Below are 23,136 nucleotides of genomic sequence, written 5' to 3' on the forward strand. Positions count from 1 at the left end.
CTGAGGAGCATAGTGCCTATGGTGGGGCACTTTGCACAGACTTGGTACAGGGAGGAGAGGGTTGGACCTGCCTAAACTAAATGTACCAGGTTCTGCTGACTCCCCATGGAAGATCTTGCCTTGGAGGGGGTGGGAATAGGGAGTGTGTCAGGTGGGGAAGGCTGGGAGATAGGAGGAGGGAGGAGAGGGGTATCTGGGGTTGGTATGTAAAATGAATTGAAAACCTCTTAATAATTATAAAACGGAAAAATTTACTCACAGGTAACATTTATGTTGACTGGGTCACATTTTGATGCACTCACTGTGTGCCAGGTTATACACTCATAGCATTCTGAGTCAGACATAAAGACACTAGGAAAATTGAAAGTCGTGTTGATGTCAGACAGCCTCAACCTGACACTCTTTAAAGGTACTGAAAGATTATTCACCATAGGGTAGTTTATATCCTCAGACTCAGGTTCACATGTTTATGCTACCATGTCCTCACCCTCCACTGAGTGGGAATTGTTCTTGTGGTTGTATGTAACAGTGCAGTGTAGACAACAGAGAGGAGATTGACCTGTGTGGGACCTCTGACACTTGCAAGGGTCTAATTCAACTAGTGTTGGCCTATTCTTGCCAACCAGAGTATGAAATAAGTGAGAAGCTAAATCAGAGGAGATGCAGGGAAATCTGAATGCTCCAAGATGGTGAGCCCTCCTTTTCATGAGAGAGAAACAGACTTGTTGCATGGGATAGAAGCAACAGAGGTTGGTGGTAGACAACCCTAGGGGGTCAGGCAGCCCAAAGTGCTGTGTCTCTCAAAATGCACTGAATACCATTGCACTATGATCCAGTGCCCTCCAAACCTTTGCTGTCTAATACTGTACTAAATATAGGAGATGATTAGAGTTCCCATGTGGCTTCACTGGTTATCCTCACAACCTATCCTCAGGACTTGATGTGTGAACAGAAATCTCAACCAGGAGACCAGCAGCAGGCCTGCTTTGAGATCAGTGGTCCAGGTGGACTACAACTTGAGCCATTCTGCTCAGGTGGTTGATGATGAGTGACATAAGCCACTGGTTACCTAAGGATGAAGCATGAATCTAGGAATCATCTAAAAATATGAAGATTAGAACAGGCTTTTAACAGAACCACCTTTTTCCTTGGGCTGTAATGTCTCTTCTCTAGTATGTATGGACCACGTAGTACACTTTTCTAATGAATAGTGATTATATTTCATATAGAACATAAATGCAATAACTTGCTGAAATTGGAATGATGGACCTGGTATGTTCAGCATGTGTGCTTGTTTTGTGGTAGCTCATAACTTAAGATCTAGACACCTGAGGAATCTCAAGTAATTGCCTCCTTCAGCTTGGCCTGTTGGTATGGGAACTATTTACGTTTTATAGATTGATGTGTGAGAACCCAAAACACCTTGGATACTGCCAATCCCAGGCAGGTTGTTCTAGGGTATAAAAGGAGAAGGTAACTAAGAAAATCATGGAGAATTTACCAAGAAGCATCATTCCTCCATAGTCTCTACTTGACTTCCTGTTGGTATGAACAATAATACAATTAATAATAATCTTCTACAAAATCAATGGATCAAAAGTTGGTTCTTTGAAGTGATTAACACTTTTGACAAACTTTAATCTGATTTGCTTTATTTTAAAAAGATTAACATTATTAATATTAGAAGTAAAAAGTGACACCTTATATTCCATTTTCAGAATTCTAAGAATTCCATGACTACTCAATAGTTACTTGTTAATTGTTGACTGACCTAGATGAAACAGACACAATCCAAGGAGCCCAGAAACTACAGAGATAGAAGCATGAGGACACGCAAAACTGATGCCATCTCACATAAATGAGCGGTCTTTTTGTTTGGTTTGGTTTTTCAAGACAGGATTTCTCTGAATAGCCCTGGCTGTCCTGGAACTCCCTCTGTAGACCAAGCTGGCCTCAAACTCACAGAGATGATCTTCTTACTTTTGCCTCCCAAGTGTTGGGATTAAAGGTTAGTGCCACCACCACCCAGGTAAAGTGAACAGTTGTTAAGGATGAAAATAGGCAACCCAGGAATAGAATAATTTCTAGTGCAGTAGGGAAACACATGAAAATACACAGCCAATTCTGTATTGGGGAGGATACTGAGCTTTCCCTCTAAGACCTCAATCAACACCAGGATGCTGCTGTGGCCACATCTGTTCAGTGTGTAGGACTCTTAGGAGTCCTACACATAACAATTAAACAAGACAAAGAAGTGAATGTGGTCAATCAATCAGCTGTAATATATGTCTGTAGATGACTTGAAGTTATCTGTAGAAAATCCTTAAGATTCTACAGAAATTTGTGAAACTGGTGAGCACACACACCCATCTTACCCATACCTCTGTAAATTAATTTTGACCACAAATAACTGCATATACTGATTTATCACAGGCATAGAGAAAGAAATAGATGTGGTTGCACAGGGCTGGAGGGAATGGGATTGGATTAACAAGGCTTTGGGAATGGACAATGGTGATGGTCACATGAAAATATGCATATGTTCATGCCACTTAGTTGCCCACTTCAAAATGGCCAAATGGAAAATCCCATATATGTCTCAAAAATGTTGAGAGGAAAAGGAACCTTGTGTAATGTCAACCTGTCAATGCCACTCTCAAGTTAGAAGCAGTCTAGGTCAGCCTTTTGACATGTCATGTTTTTTCACATGTGTACCTAAAATAAACTGTGGATCAAAACTCTTTAGTAACAATGTATGTCCTTGGGGAAAAAGGACAGTCCCTTCTCCTGTCACTCTTCCTCACTTCACATAAATGACTGTTGTCTAGGCAGCATAATGTGAGTGAGTTCTAAATGGAATGTATTTGGATACAGGAGAGGATGCATTTATCTTCATGTAAACACTGAAGCATGTTACCAGGGGACTCAGAGCATCCATAAGTTTTGGGGCTCATGAGACTAATGTCCATGGATTCTGAGAGTTGTCTATATATTTAATCCAAAACCCAGCTCTAAACTCCTTTGCAATTCTGTTTACTATATTGATGTCTTCTTTTCCCTTTTGCAAACCAAGTCTCTGTTTATATCCTGGCCTGTCTTTAGACACATGTTTATGCCAGGATTACAGTCATCTGCCACCAAACCAGCTGTACCTGAGTAGTAATTGACCATTTCTACCAAAAAAATTTTCTCCTTGTTGTACCCCATTGATAAAGAAATGCCCCTACTCTGCTATAGTGTGAGAGGAGAGAGGTCACTCATTCATCACATCCAGATAGACTGGAGGACTGGTCTTTGAACTGACTGGGTTGGAGACCATACACTTATACTCTCCATCATCCTCCATCCTGACAGGATCTATGGTGAGTTGGCACTTTTTCGGTGACAAGGTCATCCTGTCTGTGAGCTGCAGATTCTGGTTATTGAAGATCCAGTGGGTGGAGATTCCAGTGTCAGCTGAGAGGCAGGTGAACACAACAGAGCTCCGCACAGTAACTTTGGTGCTGGTGACTCGGATAAAAGGCACTGACACAGGCCCTGTGAAGCAAAAAAGGAGGGGGAAATGACAATAGCCCTTCAGAGATCTCAACAATCTCCTCTGTAGGCAACAGGTATTTAATAAAGCCTCTAGGGTGGAGACATTGAGGCTATGACATTAGAGAGTTTTCTTGTAGTTTGGATCTGCCACCCATGGCCCGTGTGAACCTGATTCAGCCTCTGGGTTTCCTGGGTCTCTGTTTCCCTTCACTAGTGCACACAGTTTATGGTCATTGTCTTGTGTCTGGGTTAAACCTAGTTATGAGCAATGGCATGACATTTGGATGGGGGAGCTGCTCTAGTCCAAAGCATCTGTTACTATTGTCTGCAGCAGGGAATTCCTAGGCTGGACCCCTGAGGACAAAGAGCTGCTTAGAGAACTGTCTTCTGTCCCTCCCCTTGGGAACCCTAATATTCTTGTGAAGTATTTTAAGCCCATTGTCAGAAGAGTTAACATGTTCAGGCACCTGTCCACTGACTAGGAGATGCTGAAGTGATTCACCTAACTGTAGATTCATGTCACTGAACAGCTGGTGCCACACACTATGGGTCTTGGAGGGTCAGTAAATCCTTATTTCGTGTGATCTGTAACAGGAAATCAAACTCTGGCTCTGGAGAAAAGCTCTCCTTGGTCACCTGGGATTGAGTCTGAAACAGAGGTCTGGGACGAGGACATTCTGTCGCTCACCTCACTATGATGAAACCACTTATCCAAGATAAGCCACACCAGACTCCCAAGAGTACTTGCTCAAGACCTGATCCTGGTGAGAGCCCCAATATTCTGAGGTTGACTGACATCCTTGGGCTTAGTTACCCAGCATATATCCTCCTCTGTAGCTGTAGTCAGGTGAGGGATTTGGTCTACTTTACTATGTCTACCTGATGTGTGTCCTGTTCTAAGTTCTCAAACCCCAATGTGGAGACACAATGTAGAGAGGACGCCTTCAGTCCACAATGGACAGTATTGTGTGTGTAAAGAGAAATCAACCCCACAGGAACTTATAGGCCCACAAGAATGACTTACTGTATACGTGGAGGTACACATGTGCTTCTTGAGTTTCAAACTGTGCATTTAAGGTTCGTAGGGCGTAGAATCCAGTGTCCTCCTTGGCAACATTGTGGAGCAGCAAAGATCCATTGGGGTATACAGTCTCTCTACCACTATGTGCAGGCCCCAGCATACTTTTATTACTGGTTAATACACTCTGTGCAATTTTATGTCCGTTGTCAATTGGTATCCCTTTGTACCAGACAAAAGATTGAAGGTCCTCTGGGATATTATGAACAAGTAGGAGAGCATTTTTCCTTTCAACAACATTGTGTGGTATTGACTCAATAGTGAGCAGGATGGGAGGGCGCCTGCAGGCTACAAGGAAGAATAGAAGAGAAGAGAGACAAATTCATCAATACTGAGAACTTGGTCTTCGGTGTATTGAATAGCTTAGGTCCATCACTCAGCTGATGTGGGTCAAAGTGTCTGACAACCACAGAGGTGCCTTCCCTTACTTATTCCTCTACAAACCCCAGTCTTCACATTCTAAAGTCTTTGATCGCTTCCCTCTCTGGATGACATCAACACTTGTCTTCAATTTCAGATGGGCTTTCTGATCCATCTTCCAATTCACTAGAGATGGAGCCATATTTGGAAAAATTAGTTTGATATTTCTGGAAGACCCAAGACCTGGAAAGGCTCAGAAAAAAATGTGGCTGGATAGAAGAATGATTGTCCACAGATTTGCAAGTCCTGGTGTTTATGAAATTCTCATGTGTGGAGCTACTGACACCAGTTACAACTCTAGCTTACATTAAATTGTGCATGTGTGGGGAGTCAGTGTGTGTGTCTAGGTGGATGTGATTATGAGTGTTTTTGCAGGAGCAGGTGGATGACATCCTGTGTGTATGGGTGAATGCAGGTCACAACACCTAGATGAAAGTCAGCGAACAACTTGAGGGAGGATTTCCCAACTTTCCACATTAAAAGATTCTAGCTAGTCTATGAACACACCATCAAGCAACGTTCTCTTCACCTAGGAGCAGAAGCCAATACCAGGACTGCAACCTTTGCAGAGAAGCACACAGTGAAACTCCATGGTGGCTACAGCCTGCTCTACCCTCCCTCAGTGGTGAACAGCTTTTGGTCCAGAACTTCCCCCATCCCTACAGCCTTTCTTCCTCTGAGCTCAGCCTCCTGACAGGCTGGAAGCTCAAGGCCATTCTCTGTCCCTTCAACTCTTAGTCCTGCCTGGTATCCCAGTTAACTTCTCTCTATTTTTTTCAGTCCTCCAGACCATACAATGAGCAACAAGGTTGATAATCATCTCTGTGCCCTAGGGCAACAACAATTCACACCAGGGCTCTCCTCTGCTGTGTTCTACCAACCTGTCCTTTATGACATAGAATCTTAGTTGAGCGCCCAGTCTGCTCTGTGTTCTCACTGCTCTGAAAGGTAGGATTTACTCCCTACAGGAAAGTAACAGAGATGTATGTAAGTACTGAAAGGAACCATCTGAGTGATGGCTGGGAAAGGGTACAGACTCATTCTCAATTGAGCCATCAGTCAGGGCACAATGTTTTGAAGCCTAGTAAGAGACTCATGAAGATGTGGAGCAGGAGATAATGTGAATTATGCAGAGAGAGGGCAGTGGTTCCATCATCCTAGGCAGAGTTCATAGGGAACTCCATCTTTCTGTGATGGCTGAGCCATTCCTTGGGTCTCTCTGTGTCCTTCCTGGGCTGATGCTGACCTTTGACTATATGAAGTCCTCAAGGATGTGCCAGGAGGTGATGAGGAGTGGTAACACAGGGCCCTCTCCTGGGAATTATACTTAGAAACACCTGAAGGAACCAGTAGGTCCAAGAAGACTGGCACTGACCTCCAGGTCTGTAAGGGACGTGGATGGAAGCTAGACTATAATCAGGCTCATGGTTCCAGAATATACTTTTCTACATGATGATTATGTGTTCTTCTATAACCTAGTGATATAGAGGAACTGCACAGATGTCCAGAGCAGCATCTTTTTTACTATTTGCCTGCAGGAGAGAATTCCAGCGTTGGACCCCAGTGGACAACCATTTGCAAGGAGAATTTGTGTCTTTTTTTATCCCTTTGGGGACCTTTGCTTTCCTGTGAGGTCTCGTGATTTCATCTGGACAGTTAATTAATGGTCTGGCCACCTGAACAGCTATACTCTCCACATGTGGTCTCTGGTGAAGATAATCCAGAGGACCTAGCCTAACCATACCTCTCATGACAGGGCACTAGCTGGTTCTACATACCAATAAAGCCCTGTTCCCTGTTGCCTCTAACAGGAAGTTAAGACCAAGAAGTGACAGAAGGCTCCCAAATGTCATCTGGAGTCCATCCAGGGACAGAGATTTGCAGACAGGGCTTCCCAGTGCTCTGTGTGAGGATCCCATGGCTTCCTCAACAAGGACCTGCCTGACCCTCTCAGAATCATTCAGGAATCATGTGCATGGTGTGAGCTCCAAGGGTCTGCACTGAAGGTGACAACCTGGGGCTGAGTTTACCCAGCACAGGTATTCCACTCTGCAGGTAAAGACAGATGAGGGGTTCTGATACATTACAGCTTTTATACCCTCTGTGTGTCCTGCAGTAAGGATTAAAACCCCAGCAGGAGGACACAGTGCAGTAAAGAGAAAGCAGGCACAGCTCAGTCCTGACAGTCCAGTGTATGAAGTAGGATAAACCACAACTGGAGGCCATAGAGAATCACTTACGGTTCACATGGAGCTCCACATGTATTTTTTCAGTTTTGAAATCTCTGTTTAAAATCTGTAATGTGTAGATTCCTGCATCTTTCTCGGTGACGTCCTGGAGGAGCAGGGATCCATTGGGGTACACCGTTGTTTCTCTACTGTGGGCAGCACCCTGGGTGACGTAATTCATGGCTCTGTTGTATAATGCGATTTTACAATTCTGGAGGCTATACTTTGATTTGTACCAGGAAAATGTATGCAGGTCTTCTGGCAGATTATGAACAAGGAGGAGAATGCTTTCCCCTTTAGCAGCATCTGGTGGCACCTGTTCTATGGTGATTTGGGCAGAAGTGACATCCTTGCAGCAAGCAGAAAGAGAGGCTGAAACACAGAAGAAAAACAGTTATCACAAAGATCATTGTGTTGTGTGGAAAGATGGCAACCTTCATCCTAGGCAGGTGGATTCATCACTCACCCTGTAGATGCAGGTGTGGGTGCTTCTAACCCACCTGGTGGATGTCAACAACATGACCACTAGTCCCTCAGTGCCCTGGAATATGTCATCTCCTCTACAAGGAACTCCCTCATGGGGTGTCTCCATGGCTGCCCCTCACTGCCCTCAGTCAAGCACTGTGTACACCTGGCACACTGAGATTATGCCTGCTCTGAACTTTTTCTCCACAAACCCCACATTCATTCTTGTTTTTTTCTCAGTTTCCTATGTGATTCCAGTCAACCCCTGACTTCACCTTCTAGATGTCCTTGTTGCTCTGTCCTGAAGCCCATAAGTCTAGAACTGGGTGGGGTCCAGGAGAAGTCTGATATTCTTGCTGGCTCAGGTATTAGGAAAGACTTAGAGACTAGGATGGCTGGATTTATGTCAACTTCACACAAGCTACAGTCGATTTGAATGAGGGGGGGCTCAGCTGAAAATGCCACCACCATATGAGTCTGTGGGCAAGTCTAGAGTACAATGTTTGTATTGGTGATGGATGTAGGAGGATCCAGTCCATGGAAAGCAGTTCTACTCCTACACTAAGGGTTCCAGGATGCTATAAGAGACATGGCTGAGCAAACAATCGAGAAAAATCTGATAGGCATTGCTCTTCCATGGTCTCTGCAATTAGTCATAGATTTTATTTATGAAATTCATGTTTGGAAAAATGAATACCCCATTTTGACATGTACGGCCTAGAAGCATTGCTCCCATTTAGCTCTCCAAGGTATTAATAGTCTAGTCCTGTCAAAATGAGCTCTATGATCACTAGTAGTTGAGCCTAGCACAGAAGAGTATGGCCAGGCCTCCTGGTGCCCACTTTTCTGTTAAGATATCATGGTTTCCTCAATGATCCCCTCACTAATGCCTACAGGGCCTTTCTAACTGAAATTTGCATTGAGATGCCCATGAGACTGAACATATTCTGATATCTTCTGCTGAGTTACTTTTGTGCCAAGGACTTTCTTGATACAGGGGTGAGTCAGATGATGGAGTGTGATCTATCAACATTTGTCTCCATCAGGTGTGCCTTCCACTAAGTGTTTAAACACCAACATGGAGACACTATGTATAGGCCCTAAAAGCCTGTGCTGTGTGTCTAAAAACCACAGGACAGTGAAAAATCACAAAGAATCACTTACTGTCCAACTGGAGTTGAATATGTGCTGTTTCAGATTCTGTATCTATGTTCGGAATGTGTAGAGTGTACCATCCAGCATCTTTCCAGGTGGCACTATGGAGCAGCAGGGATCCATTGCTGTATAGTGTCTCTCTGCCACTGTGTGCAGGACCCAGCACACTTGCATTTATGGCTACTATATGTTTGGCAATCTCATATTTCTTGGACTCAATAACTCCTTTGTACCAGTAAAAGGATCGATGATTCTCTGGGAGATTGTGAGCCACTAGAAGAACACTTCTACCTTCAGCAATTCTAGGGGGAACTGATTCAATAGTGAGACCGGCAGAGGTGGGATGGTATCCACAATGGGAGCCTAGAAGAGAAGAAAGATCCATTAGTAGCAGAACTTTTGTGTTTGCCTAAGTTGCGGCCCTGTGTCCTGAGAAGATGTGTCCATTACTCAGCCTAGGTGTGTGAGTGTGTTGCTGTCCTACTGGGCGAAGGTCAGCACATGACCCATGCATTCAGTGTCCCTGCACATGACATTTTCTCTGTATGGCACTATCTGCTCTGTTGTCAACAGAGTCCTGGCTCAGTGCCCTCAGACCCCTGCTGACTTTCACTGTAGATTGCTGTTGGGGGGATGACATCCTGGCTTGCTTCTCTATAGACCTTGAGAACTGACTCTCTGGCTTTATGTAGTTTATGTGCTTTTCTCTTATCTGACACCTGTGGATAATTAATGAATGATGAATGAATGACCATGAGAATGAATAATCAGTTTTCCAAGGTCCAGCATGAACCGGGTTTTATTTATGAAACTCTCAGCTTTGTGGCCAAATGATATCCCAGTTTGATTCAATTTTTACATCTATTTCCATTTCATGTGTGCGTGTGTGATGCCCTGCCTGTGTGTGTGAGTGCATGTCGGTGTGAGTACATGTGCATTCCTACATAGATATCTGTATGGCTGGGTGCATGCCACAGTAATTATATGTGGGGCAGAGAACAGGTTTGAGAGGTAAGAGTGAACTCTCCTTCCACCACATGGAGACTGAGGATTAAACGCAGGTCATTGGGCCTGGTAGTTTGGCTTCACTCACTGAAACACCTCACTGACCCATCCAGATCAGATTCTTTTCTGTGTCACACTGTCATAGTGGGAACATCAGTCTTCAGAATACAGTAGCCAATGTGATTAACACTGAACAGAGAACAATCTGGCTTTCATCCCTACCCCTTACCATTTCCTGTTCACTGAGAATATCCTGCTGCTGAACCTCTATGCATCTCTGTGTCATCTCCACTAAGGGGGAAAGAAGACACCTTGATTCTCCTTCAGACTCTTGTCCTCCTTGCAGACTCCAGCCAGGACCTGAGCTCCCCACTCCCACAAACTGTCAGAGAATTCTCTCTTCATTTATGAGATGAGCTCTTGTCAATATGGCCCCTTCAATAATGTAGTGATCTTGATCCCTTGGAACAGGGGTGTCTCCAAGGGATCCAGCAATGCCACCACATTCCACTGTTGTGGAGTCACTTCTCCTTTTCAGAATCAACTCCAATTTCCTGGAGTCAGATCTGCTGTCCTGGAGACAGCACCACTGTCCTGCCTCACCCTGAGCTCAGCCTACTACAAGTCAGAATCCCTCCCAACGTCACCTGGTCTGTAGGTGGGTCTTTCTACAAGGTACTGCTGTCTCCCCAACCTCTTGGCATTGCTTGGTGATATTCATCCCCAATCTCTTTCTTTATGTTGCAGTCCTCAGACCACACAGTGAGAAACAGGCCAATAATCATCCCTGTGCCCCAAAATCTTATAGCTCACCCCAGGGCTGACCTCTGCTGTGTCCTGGCCTTGGCTCTGTAGCACCAAAGACGGGAACTCTGTCCTTCCTTTGCATTATTTGTGACACAGAAACTCCTCTGTCAACCCAGTTGTCCTCATGTCCTCAGTGCTCTGGAAAGGTGGAATTAAGTCTCAGCCAGAAAGTGACAGATGTCTGTGAGGGCTAGAAAGGGACCACCTGAGTGATGCCAGGGGAAGGATACTCATCACTTTTCACTAGTGTCATCCTTTGTTGTCTCATCCAGAATAGATATTCAGAAAGCATTATATCAGGAAATCCATGCCCTGTGTGTAGAGAAGGTCACCTATGTCTTAAAGAGGTGTGGACTTGCTCTGCAATGGAGGGTTTTAAAGGGAAACATGAATTCCAGCCTCTTCTGTTGGCTGAGGTGTAGCTTAGGTCTGCCCATATCCACCCAGAAAATTTAGGGATGTCTCTATTGTTTGCTTGGTAATTCCCCTGTGGTTAGCCTCTGTTTCCCTATGGAAGATGCTAGAAGGAATGAGGCTGAACATATCCCCTAGCATAGTACTGTTCTCAGACAGAGAAAGCACCATAGGTCAGAATGGCCTTGTAGGACAGACCTTACATCTGTAGTGACAGAAATGGAAATCATACAAGTTTCTTTCATCTTCTCCAGGAAAGCAGCATCTTAGAGTTTGACTGTGAGCTAATATCACTCCCTGGAGATTGATAGGATGACTGGAGCTCATGTCTGGGAGCTGTCAAGACCAGCAATGCCTGTTACTATTTGGCTGCCTGAAGGAACTCCCTGGATTGGACCCCAGAGGACAAGCACTTGCCAGGTGGATCTGTGTCCTCTCTTCTTCACCTTGGAGACCCTGACCTTCCTGTGAGTCTTATAAGTCCATAAGGACAGTTGACTGCTGGCCTGTGCACATGTCCAGCTCTGCTCTCCATGCTGAATCTCAGAAGGAGGTAACCAGGTGACACACCTTGAATGTGACTCTCATGCCAATGCACTGATTGGTTTTAAGTGCTATGAGATGTGAACATCTGAAAACCATTATTCCCTGTCAGCTCCATAAGGAAGTAAGTGTCCAAACCTGGCACATAAGAAAGCAAGTGTCCCCAGGATCACTTGTAGTCAATCCTCAGACAGAAGTCTGGAAAAAGGGCTTCCTGGTGCTCACCTCTCTTTGAGAATGGCAAGATCTGCCTAATGCCAACATGGTCTTGTTGTGAATTATGTTCATAGTGAGAACCCCAAAAGACAAGACTGAGTCTAATGATTTTGTACAGATACCATTTCTTAACACACACACACACACACACACACACACACACACACACACACACACACATGATGCACACATAGACATACACACAGACACACACAGAGAATCATACACACACACATTTCTGAGGATGGAGTGAGGGCAGGCATCTGATCTATGGCCATTTGTCTCTAGTATATGTGTGCTGCACTAAGTGCTAAAACACCAAAATGGGGACGCAGTTTAGAGTGGAGGTATGCAGAGGCCAAGCAAGAGAGTCCTGTGAGTCCACACACACCCCAGGACTGAATGATCTTGAGAATCACTTACTGTCCAATTGGAGCTGCACATGAGCTACTTCAGCTGTCATATCTGTGGTCAGAGTTAATAGGGTGTATAATCCAGCATCCTTCCAGGTGACATTGTGGAGAGCCAAGGATCCATTGCTGTACACTGTTTCTCGGCCACTGTGTGCAGGACCTGGCACACTTGAATTCTTGGCTATTATGAGTCGGCCAACCTCATGGTTCTTGAACACATTGATTCCTTTATACCAGGAAAGGGCTTGAAGATTCTCTGGGAGATTGTGAACCACCAGAAGAACACTTGACCCTTCTGTTACTCTGCGTGGCACTGATTCAATAGAGGGCTGGACAGAGGGCTGCCCACAGTTCGAAAGAGAGGCTGGAAGGGAAGGTAGAGATTGATCAATAATTGGACCTTTATATTTGGCCTAGATGAGGCCCTGTGTCCTGAGTAGATGTGTCCATAGCTTAGCTTGGGTGTGTGGGTAAGTGACTTCCTGTCATTTACTGACTTCCATGTTTTCAGTGTCCCTGCACATGTCATTTCCTTTGTCTGGTACTCTCTGCTCAGGTGTCAACATGACCACATGAGCTTAAAGCCTCAAACTTCTCACAAGAGTGTAGATTGGTGTTGGGAACGTGTCTCCCTTACCTCTTCTCTACAGACCTTGACACCTGACTCTCTGACTCTTACGTTCTTTCTTCTTGTTGATCTTGTCAATACCTGACCTCATCTTCTAGCTTTCTTTAATTCCAGTCTACTAGCACTAGGGAATAGTAAGAACCTGGATTCATCTTATGTTTTTTTTTTTAAAGAAATGGTGCCTAGAAAAACTCAGATACATGTGGAGAATGAATGAATGAATGATATCCCGTGTATGCCAATGAATGTGTAAGAAATTCATAGGTTTTGGAATACAGAGTTGAACGTTTCCAATTGCTTTGATTTTTTACACTCAATTGTATTTGTCTGTGAGTTTGTGTTCAAGGCCATTATTTAGGATATAGGAGTGAGTGCAGGATACAGTACCTAGGTGAACATCAGAGGACTTGTGCTCATTAGTCTCAGTATGTTAGACATTGAAGCGAGTGCATGTATCCAGTGAGCCATGTCACTGATCAGTACGAGCGTGATTATTTATTCTTTAGGATGCCAAGTTGAGGACATCAGTGTTCATTTTTTTCATCATGCTGATTAAACTTGGGTAACAACAATCCCCTACCACCTTACTTTTTCAGATTCACCAAGGATAAGAATAAGTTACCTGCTGCTGAGCCTCTGGCCTACTCTTTGTCTTCTTCTCTACAAACACTGAGACTCCTCTCAGGTCCTTATTCCCTTAGGAGACTCCAGAGGGTAGGTCACTCCTCTCTTCCCATATGCTATCCACTCAGGATGTCCTCACCTGTGATCAGGTACCCTTGAGAGTCTGTGACTCTTTACAAAGGGAAACAAAGATACATCCCTAGATTCTGTGGCCTGATAGATCCTGTGGAACATTTCCTCCCAGACTCTGCTACACTTCTGTCATGTGAACTGAGCCCTCTCCCTGGATGGAGCATCTCCCAGGGTTCCATGGGCTGTGGGGTTCACTATTCAAAACCTTACTCTGTCCCCTTACTCTCAATGCTGCCCCATATCCCTCTCTACTTCTCTCTTTATGTATCAGTCCTCCAGAACACACAATGATCAGAAGGGCAGATGAGCATCCCTGTGCCCTTAGAGAACAGCAGCTCACCCTGGGGCTGCCCTCTGCTATGTCCTGGCCTTGAACTGTCAGCACCAAAGAGGGAGCCTCTGTACTCCATGTACAAGAGAGAATCCCAGCTGGGCAACCAGTCTGTCCTGTGTGCTTGGTTCTATGAAAAGAAGGAATATCCTCTTAGCAGGAAGGTGAAAGAGGTTTCTGCTAGGTCTGAAGGGACCAGTTGAGTGAGGCAGGAAGAAGGGGACAGATCCATTCTCACTGCAATTATTAGTCAGGGTTCTGACCCAGACAAAGGCTCTTGTGCAGATGTGTCAGGAGCCTCACATCCTATGTGTGTGGGAGGAGGTGACCTGGGTCCTATAAAGAGGGCTCTGGGCTCCATCATCCCATGCAGGTTTTCATGATGATGCTCCCATTTCTCTTTACTGAGCTATGTGCCGAGTCCATGTGCTCTTTGGCCTCTAAGATGCCTTGGACCTCTGCTTGGTGATTCGTCTTGGCTATCCTATTTTTCTTGAAGGAAATATACAAGGTCTGGTATGGAACACGATCCCCTGGAACTGCAGAAGTTGCAGAAAGCAATGAGTATGTATGTGAAGTCTGTGTCACTGACCTCCAGTCTGTAGGGGAGAGGGGTGGGAGCCAGGATACAAGGTAAGTTCCATTTTAGGGAAATAACTTTTAGAATGTTGATTGTGTGTCCTGATTCTTCCCCTGGTGACCACTGGGGGAACTGTAGCTCACCTCTGGGCAGCTGTTGAGATCAGACCTTAAAGACATTTACCAAAAAGAAAGAGTTCCTTGAAAGAATTCCCTGAGGTGAACCACAGAGGATAAGCACATGTCAGGCTGACATTTGTCCTCTGGCCCACTCCTTCATGACCCTGACCTTCCTGTGAAGTCTCATAAACCTATTAGGACTGTTAATGGCCTGGGCACCTGTTCAGCTATGCATTCCTTTTGAGTCTCTGGAGAAGATGTCCAGGACATTTAGCCTAACTATGGATCTCATGACAGTGCACTGGCTGGTTTCACATGGCACAAGACTTGAGCTAGTGGAAATCACTGTTCCTGATCATTGGATGTCAAAATCCAAACTTTGAAAAATGCTTCTCATGGACATCTGGAATTGAGTCTGTGACAGAGGACTGGAGCCAGGAACTCCCAGTGCTCGCCTCTCCCTGAACATCCAGTGTTATCCTCATTCAGGCCCAGTGTTGATTTCCTCAAGGTCTTTCTCATGGACACATTCCTGGTGAGAACTCCAAGAATCTAGACAGAGTGTGATATCCTAGGTGAATTACCTACCACACATTCTCTTGTGTGCAAGGGCTCTATTCTACTGCAGTTATTTTGCACAATTTAATGTGTCCTGCATTAAATTCTCAAACCTCAACATGGGGACACAGTGCAGAGAGGAGGTATGCACATGCCAGATCTGACACTTGTGTGTGTCCAGTAGATTGAACCTCACCCAGCATGGAGAATTCACAAAGAATTACTTACTGTACACATGAAGGTATGTATGTTTTGTTGATACAATTTTTACTTGTCTACTTCTGGTTTGTAGTATGTAGATTCCTGTGTCCTTATGGGTGACATTTTGAATCCACAGGGATCCATTTGGGTACACAGTCTCTCTACCACTGTGTGCTGCCCCCGGCACAGCTATATTGTATTTCAGTGTGTAGGTCGCAATTTTATGGTCCATATTTGCTCTTTTTTTAAACCAGGATATGGTTAAAAGATTGTCTGGAAGATTGTGAACAAGAAAAAGGTTGCTTTCTCCTTCGACCACATGGAGAGGCACTGATGCAATGATGACTTGGGCAGTGGTGAGGTGGTACCAACAGGCTAAAAGGGAGGCTAGAAAGAAAGGGATAAAAACATCAATATTATCCTGCCCCAGACTTCCCATCTGGACAAGATGTGAGTGCCTGGGCTCAGCCTAGATCCAATCACTGGGCACCAGCCACTCCAGGGAAGATCTGCCCAACTTGGCCCCAGGTTCTGGCCACCGGGCAGGATCCCTTATACCCCCACCCCTACCAGGAAGGCACCCCTTCTCCAAGACTGCCAGCAGATTCTGCAATCTCCATGCCATGCCCCCACGCCCATCATTGCCCAAGACCCCAGCCACTTTCTGAGACATAGAGACCAGCCCCTACTGCCCATCCTGCCCCAAACTTCCCATCTGGACAAGAGAGCTACCATCTGGACAAGAGAGAGAGACTTCATGAATCTGTCTGCTCTGTCTGGATCAAGTGCTCTGATAGGACCAAGAATGAATCACAAGGAGATGGGCAGACATCAAGGCAGAAGTACATATAACAAAATGAAGAGCAATACAGCATCACCAGCACCTAGCCTTCCTCCAACATCTAGACCTCAACATCAAAAATTGGAAGAAGAAGAAGAAGAAAACATCCTTATGAATAACATCATGAAGAAGGTAGAGGCTTATATAGAGGAAAAGACAAACAAAAATGGGAAGAATGCTATAAAAAACTAGAGGAAAGGACAAATAAAGTAGAAGAAAATAAAAAAGCCATGGAAGAAATCAATAAAGCCCTGAAAGAAATCATGAAAAAGCAATGAAACAGATAAAGGAAACAGTCCAAGACCTGAAAAAGGAAATAGAAAAAATGAAGAAGACACAAACAGAGGGAATGCTGGAAATAGAAAATCTGAGTAAAAGATCGGGAACTTCAGATGCATGTATAACCAACAGAATGCAAGAGATGGAAGAGAGGATCTCTGCCATTGAGGATGCAATAGAAGAAATAGATTCATCAGTCAAAGAAAACACTAAAGCCAACAAAGTCATGACCCAAAATTTCCACAAAATTTGGGACACCATGAAAAGACCAAACCTAACAATAATAGGGATAGAAGAAGGAGAAGAATACCAACTTAAAGGCACAGAAAATATATTCAACAAGATCATAGAAAAAAACATACCCAACTTTAATATGGACATGCCTATGAAGATACAAAAAGTCTATAGAACACCAAACAGACTAGATCCCCCAAAAAGTCCCCTCACCACATAATAATTAAACAACTAAATGTACAGAATAAAGAAAGAATATTAAGAGCAGCAAATGAAAAAGGCCAAGTAACTTATAAAGGCAAACCCATCAGAATAACTCCAGAGTTCTCAATGGAGACTTTGAAAGCCAGAAGGACCAGGACATATGTAATGCAGACACTAAGAGACCATGGATGGCAGCCTAGACTAATATACCCAGCAAAACTTTCAATCACCATAGAGTGAACAAGACATTCCAAGACAAAGCCAGATTTAAACAATACCTATCCACAAACCCAGCCCTACAGAGAGCACTAGAAGGAAAATTCCAACCTAAGGAAGTCAGATACACCTTCAAAAACACAGGCAATAGATAAAGCCACATCAGGAAATCCCAAAAAAGAGAAGTACACACACACTACCACCAAAAAATAACAGGAATGAACAATCACTGGTCATTGATATCCCTTAATATCAATGGACTTAATTCACATATAAAAAGACACAGGCTTACAGAAATGGATATGAAAGCAGGGCCCATCCTTCTGCTGCATAGAAGAAATACACCTCAAATTCAAAGATAGACACTACCTAAGAATAAAAGTCTGGGAAAAGATTTTCCAATCAAATGTCTTAAGAAACAAGCGGGTGTAGCCATCCTGATATCCAGCAAACTAAAATCAATCAAAAGAGATCAAGAAGGGCATTACATACTCATCACAGGAAAGATCCACCAAGACAAAGTTTCAGTTCTGAACATTTATGCCCCAAACACAAGGGCACCCACATATGTAAAAGAAACATTAGTAAAGCTTAAACCACATATAAAACCCCACACAATAATAGTGGGAGACTTCAACACCTGACTTTTACCACTGGACAGATCTCCCAAATTGAAACTTAACAGAGAAATAAAGGACTTAATTGATGTCATGACTCAAATGGACTTAATTGATATCTACAGAACATTTCATCCTAACAAAAAAGAATATACATTCTTTTCAGCACCCCATGGAACCTTCTCTAAAATCGACCACATACTTGGCCACAAAGCAAATCTCAACAGATACAAAACAATTGGAATAACCTCCTGTGTTCTATCAGACCACCATGGTTTAAATTTAGATTTCAACAAAAACAAAAACTACAGAAAACCTACAATCTCATGGAAACTGAATAATGCTCAACTGAATCACCAGTGGGTTAAGGAAGAAATAAAGAAAGAAATTAAATACTTCCTAGAGATCAACGAAAATGAAGACACCACATACCCAAACTTATGGGACACCATGAAAGCGGTGCTAAGAGGGAAATACATAGCACTAAATGCCCACATAAAGAAGTTGGAGAAATCTCACAGTAGTGATATAACAGCACACATGGAAGCTCTAGAACATGAAGTAGCAAAGGAAGAATAGACAGCAGGAAATTCTCAAAGTGAGAGCTGAAATCAATAAAATAGAAAGAAAGGGAACAATACAAAAAAATCAATGAAACAAAGAGTTGGTTCTTTAAGAAAATCAACAAGAGAGACAAGCCCTTAAGCAAACTAACCAAAAGACAGAGAGAGAGCATCCAAATTAACAAAATCAGAAATGAAAAGGGGGACATAACAAAATCCTGAGAATCATCAGGTCATACTTCAAAAACCTCTACTCCACAAAACTGGAAAATCTAAAAGAAATCAATAATTTTTTAGATAGGTACCACATACCTAAGTTAAATCAAGACCAGATAAACTATTTAAATAGTCCAATAACCCCTAAGGAAATAGAAACAGTCATTAAAATCTCCCAAGCAAAAAAAAGCCCAGGTCCAGATGGTTTCAGTGCAGAATTCTTCCAGATTTTCAAAGAAGAGTTAATATCAATACTCTCTAAATTGTTCCACATAATAGAAAAAGAAAGATCATTACCAAAGTCCTTCCATAAGGCTACAATTACCCTGATTCCTAAACCAAACAAGGATACAACAAAGAAAGGGAACTACAGACCGATCTCCATCATGAACATTGATGCAAAAATACTCAATAGAATACTGGCAAATAGACTCCAAGAATACATCAAAATAATTACCCACCATGACCAAGTAGGCTTCATCTCAGGGATGCAGGTGTGGTTCAACATATGAAAGTCAGTCAATGTAATACACCATATAAACAAACTCAAAGAAAAAAACCACATGATCATCTCACTAGATGCAGAAAAGGCATTTGACAAAATCCAACACCCCTTCATGATAAAAGTCTTGGAGCAATCAGGAATACAGGGAACATACCTAAACATAATAAAGGCAATTACAGCAAGCCAACAGCCAACATTAAATGGAGAGAAACTCAAATCAATTCCACTAATATCAGGAATGAGGCAAGGCTGTCCACTCTCCTCATACTTATTCAATATAGTACTTGAAGTTCTAGCCAGAGCAATAAGACAACATAAGGAGATTAAGGGGATACAAATTGGATAGGAAGAAGTCAAGCTTTCTTTATTTGTAGATGACATGATAGTATACTTGAGTGACCCCAAATATTCCACCCAGGAACTGATAAAGCTTATAAACACCTTCAGCAACATAGCAGGATACAAGATCAATTCAGAAAAATAAGTACCCCTCCTATATACAATTGATAAACAGGCTAAGAAGGAAATCAGACATACATCACCCTTTACAATAGCCACAAATGATGTAAAATACCTTGGGGTAACACTAACCAAGCTAGTGAAGGACCTATATGACAAGAACTTTAAGTCCCTGAGAAAAGAAATTGAAGAAGATGTCAGAAAATGGAAAGATCTTCCATGCTCATAGATAGTCAGGACTAACATAGTAAAAATGGCAATTTTACCAAAGGCAATCTACAGATTCAATGCAATCCCCATCAAAAAACCAACACAATTCTTCACAGACCTGGAAAGAATAATACTCAACTTCATATGGAAAAACAAAAAACCCAGCATAGTCAAAATAATTCTGTACAATAAAACAACCTCTGGAGGCATCACAACCCCTGACTTCAAGCTCTACTATAGAGCTACAGTAATAAAAACTTATTGGTATTGGCTTAAAAACTGACATTTGCACCAGTGGAATTGAATTGAAGACCCTGACATTAATCTGCAAACCTATGAACATATAATTTTTGACAAAGAATCCAAAAGTGTACCATGAAAAAAGAAAGCATCTTCAACAAATAGTGCTGGCGTAACTGGATATCAACATGTAGAAGGCTGCAAATAGATCCGTATCTGTCACCGTGCACAAAACTTAAGTCCAAGTGGATCAAGGACCTCAACATAAATCCAGCTACTCTGAACCTGCTAAAAGAGAAAGTAGGAAGTAGTCTTGAATGTATTGGCATAGGAGATCACTTCCTAAATATAACACCAGTAGCACAGACACTGAGAGAAACAATCAATAAATGGGACCTCTTGAAACTGAGAAGTTTTGTAGAGCAAAGGATACAGTCAATAAGGCAAAGTGACAGCCTACAGAAAGGGAAAATTCTTCACCATCCCACATCTGACAGAGGACTGATATCAAGAATATATATGGAACTCATGAAATTCGACATCAAAATGCCCAACAGTCCAATTAAGAAATGGGCTATAGAACTAAACAGAGAATTCTCAACAGAGGAAACTCAAATGGCTGGAAGACATTTAAGGAATTGTTCAACATCCCTGATTATCAGGGAAATGCAAATCAAAAAAAAAAAAACCTCTGAGATACCACCTTACACCTGACAGAATGGGTAAGATCAAAAACACTGAAGATACCTTATGCTGGAGAGGATGTGGAGCTAGGGGAAATCTTCACTGCTGGTGGGAATGAAAGCTTGTACAACAACTTTGGACATCAATATGGTGCTTTCTTAGAAAATTGAAAATTATTCTCCCCCAAGATCCAGCTATACTACTCTTGGGCAAATGCCCAAGGAATGCTCAATCATACCACAAGGGCACTCACTCAGCTATGTTCATATCAGCATTGTTTGTAATAGCCAAAACCTGGAAACAACCTAGATGCCCTTCAACTGAAGAATGGATAAATAAATTGTGGTACATATACACAATGGAGGACTACTCAGCAGAGAAAAACAATGACATCCCGAGGTTTGCAGGCAAATGGGTGGATCTAGAAAAAATCATCCTGAGTGTGGTAATCCAGACTGAGAAAGACAAACATGGTATGTACTCACTCATATGAGGATACTAGATATGGAACAAGGATGACTGGACTGCTACTCACAACACCAGGGAGGCTACCTGGAAAACAGGACCCCACGAAAGACATGGGGAACACCCAGTGATGGAGAAATGGATGAGATCTACATGAACAGCCTGGACGTGAATGGGGGTAATGAAGGGCAAGGGTTGAGGGAAAGAGAGCTTGGGGGAGTGTGAGATCCCAGCTGGATCAAGAAGAGAGGGAGAACAAGGAATAGTAGACCATGGTAAATGAAGACACACACACATGAGAATTGGAAGAATCAAAGTGCTAGAGAGGCTCACAGAAATCCACAAAAATGCCCCCACAATAGACTGCTGGCAATGGTTGAGAGACAGCCCGAACTGAACTACTCTGGTGATAGGATGGCAAAACACCCTAATTGTCATGCTAGACATCCCATCCAATGACTGAGGGATCTGGATGCAGAGATCCACAGCTAGGCCCCGGGTGGAGCTCCTGGAGTCCACTTAGTGAGAAAGAGGAGGGTTTATATGAGCGAGAATTGTTGAGACCAAGGTTGGATAAAGCACAGGGACAAATAGCCAAATGAATGGAAACACATGAACTATGAACCAATGGCTGAGGGGTCCCCAACTCGATCAGGCCCTCTGACTAGGTGAGACAGTTGATTGGCTTAATCTGTTTGAGAGGCATCCAGGCAGTGGGACTGGGTCTTGTGCCCAGTGTATGAGTTGGCTGTTTGAAACCTAGGGCTTATGCAGGGAAGCTTGGTTCAGCCTGGGAGGTAGGGACTGGACCTGCCTGGACTGAGTCTATCAGGTTGATCTCAATCCTTGGGGGAGTCTTTGCCCTGGAGGAGATGGGAAAAGGGGGGGTGGGCTGGGAGAAAGGGGAGGGGAGCAGGAGGGGGGAGAACAAGGGAATCCATGGCTAATATGTAGAATTAAATTATATTGTAAAATAAAATAAAAATTAAGAAAGCATCAGTATTGAGCAGGTGTGATCATAACACAGTTGAGGCATCTGGCTGGTGGTGTGTCCACCCTCCTTGATTGAGATGAGCAATATGACCTCCATTTTTTAAAGCCTCTGACTTTGTCCTTTCATTTTCACCAAATAATCTCACTTCTTTTCCTGGCTCCCCTCCTCAGTGTTCCCATATCTCTCCTCACATAAGGATTATGTGGTGTGATGAAGCCACTCTGACCTCCTCCTCTATCTGGAATCACTGTGCCATGATTGGGGACATTAAGCTTCAGAACATGGCAACTAATAGACTCAGTTTGAATGAGGAGTGTTTGGGGCTTTTCTCTTCCCCTCATCACCTCCTGTCCTCTGAGAGCTTTAGGATTCTGAGTCTCTGTCCCTCACTGTACCTTCTGCACCATGACTGCAATCAGAAACCCCCAGTCTTCTCTCAGGATCCTATCCTCTTGAGTTCTCCTCCACCCCCACAGTCGGAGAGGGGATACACTTACCTGTGAGGAGTAGTCCCTGCCAGGGGGTGCAGCCCTTGCAGGGAATCATTGAGGACTCCACCATCTCTCTTCTCACTGTGCTATTCTCTGTATGAGAAGAGATTCAGCCACTACACAGCTCCCAGGCACTTCTATCCTTCCTCCTCTGAGATGAGCACTCTACCAGGCTGGAGCACTTCACAGACCACAATGGGCTGACAGTTGTTGGATTTGTGTCCAAGGCACGGCTCTGTCCCTTCCACTCTCAGGGCTGTCCCACTTTCCTCTCATCTTTTCTTTCTTTATGTTTAGCCTCCAAGTAACATATTGAGCAACAAGGCTGATAAGCATCCCCATGCCCTCAGAGAAGAATCACTCATCTCAGGCCTGACATCTGCTCTGTCCTGGCCTTGGGTCTGTCAGCACCCAAGAAGGGGCCTCCATCCTGCCCGTGTATCCTTGTAACACAGAGAACTAGC

At 43.6% G+C, this 23,136-nt stretch overlaps 1 protein-coding gene across 2 annotated transcripts; it reads right to left on the reverse strand.

Moving 5' to 3' along the window:
• Positions 1-1,635: 1,635 nt before the first annotated feature.
• Positions 1,636-22,945, reverse strand: LOC121827501 (cell adhesion molecule CEACAM3-like). 2 transcript variants are annotated; one of them, XM_042272594.2, is made up of 7 exons: positions 22,679-22,945; positions 15,482-15,841; positions 12,292-12,645; positions 8,893-9,246; positions 7,276-7,635; positions 4,562-4,903; positions 1,636-3,537 (listed from the first exon to the last, which is right to left on the reverse strand). In XM_042272594.2, the coding sequence occupies exons 1-7, from the start codon at positions 22,740-22,742 to the stop codon at positions 3,254-3,256; spliced, it is 2,118 nt and encodes a 705-aa protein (XP_042128528.1). In that variant the 5' UTR covers positions 22,743-22,945; the 3' UTR covers positions 1,636-3,253. The 2 variants fall into 2 exon arrangements, with proteins under 2 accessions (XP_042128528.1, XP_076424953.1); XM_076568838.1 differs by lacking the exon at positions 15,482-15,841.
• Positions 22,946-23,136: the final 191 nt, after the last annotated feature.

Source organism: Peromyscus maniculatus, chromosome 1 (assembly GCF_049852395.1).
Source record: "Peromyscus maniculatus bairdii isolate BWxNUB_F1_BW_parent chromosome 1, HU_Pman_BW_mat_3.1, whole genome shotgun sequence".
Classification (NCBI taxonomy): Eukaryota; Metazoa; Chordata; class Mammalia; order Rodentia; family Cricetidae; genus Peromyscus; species Peromyscus maniculatus.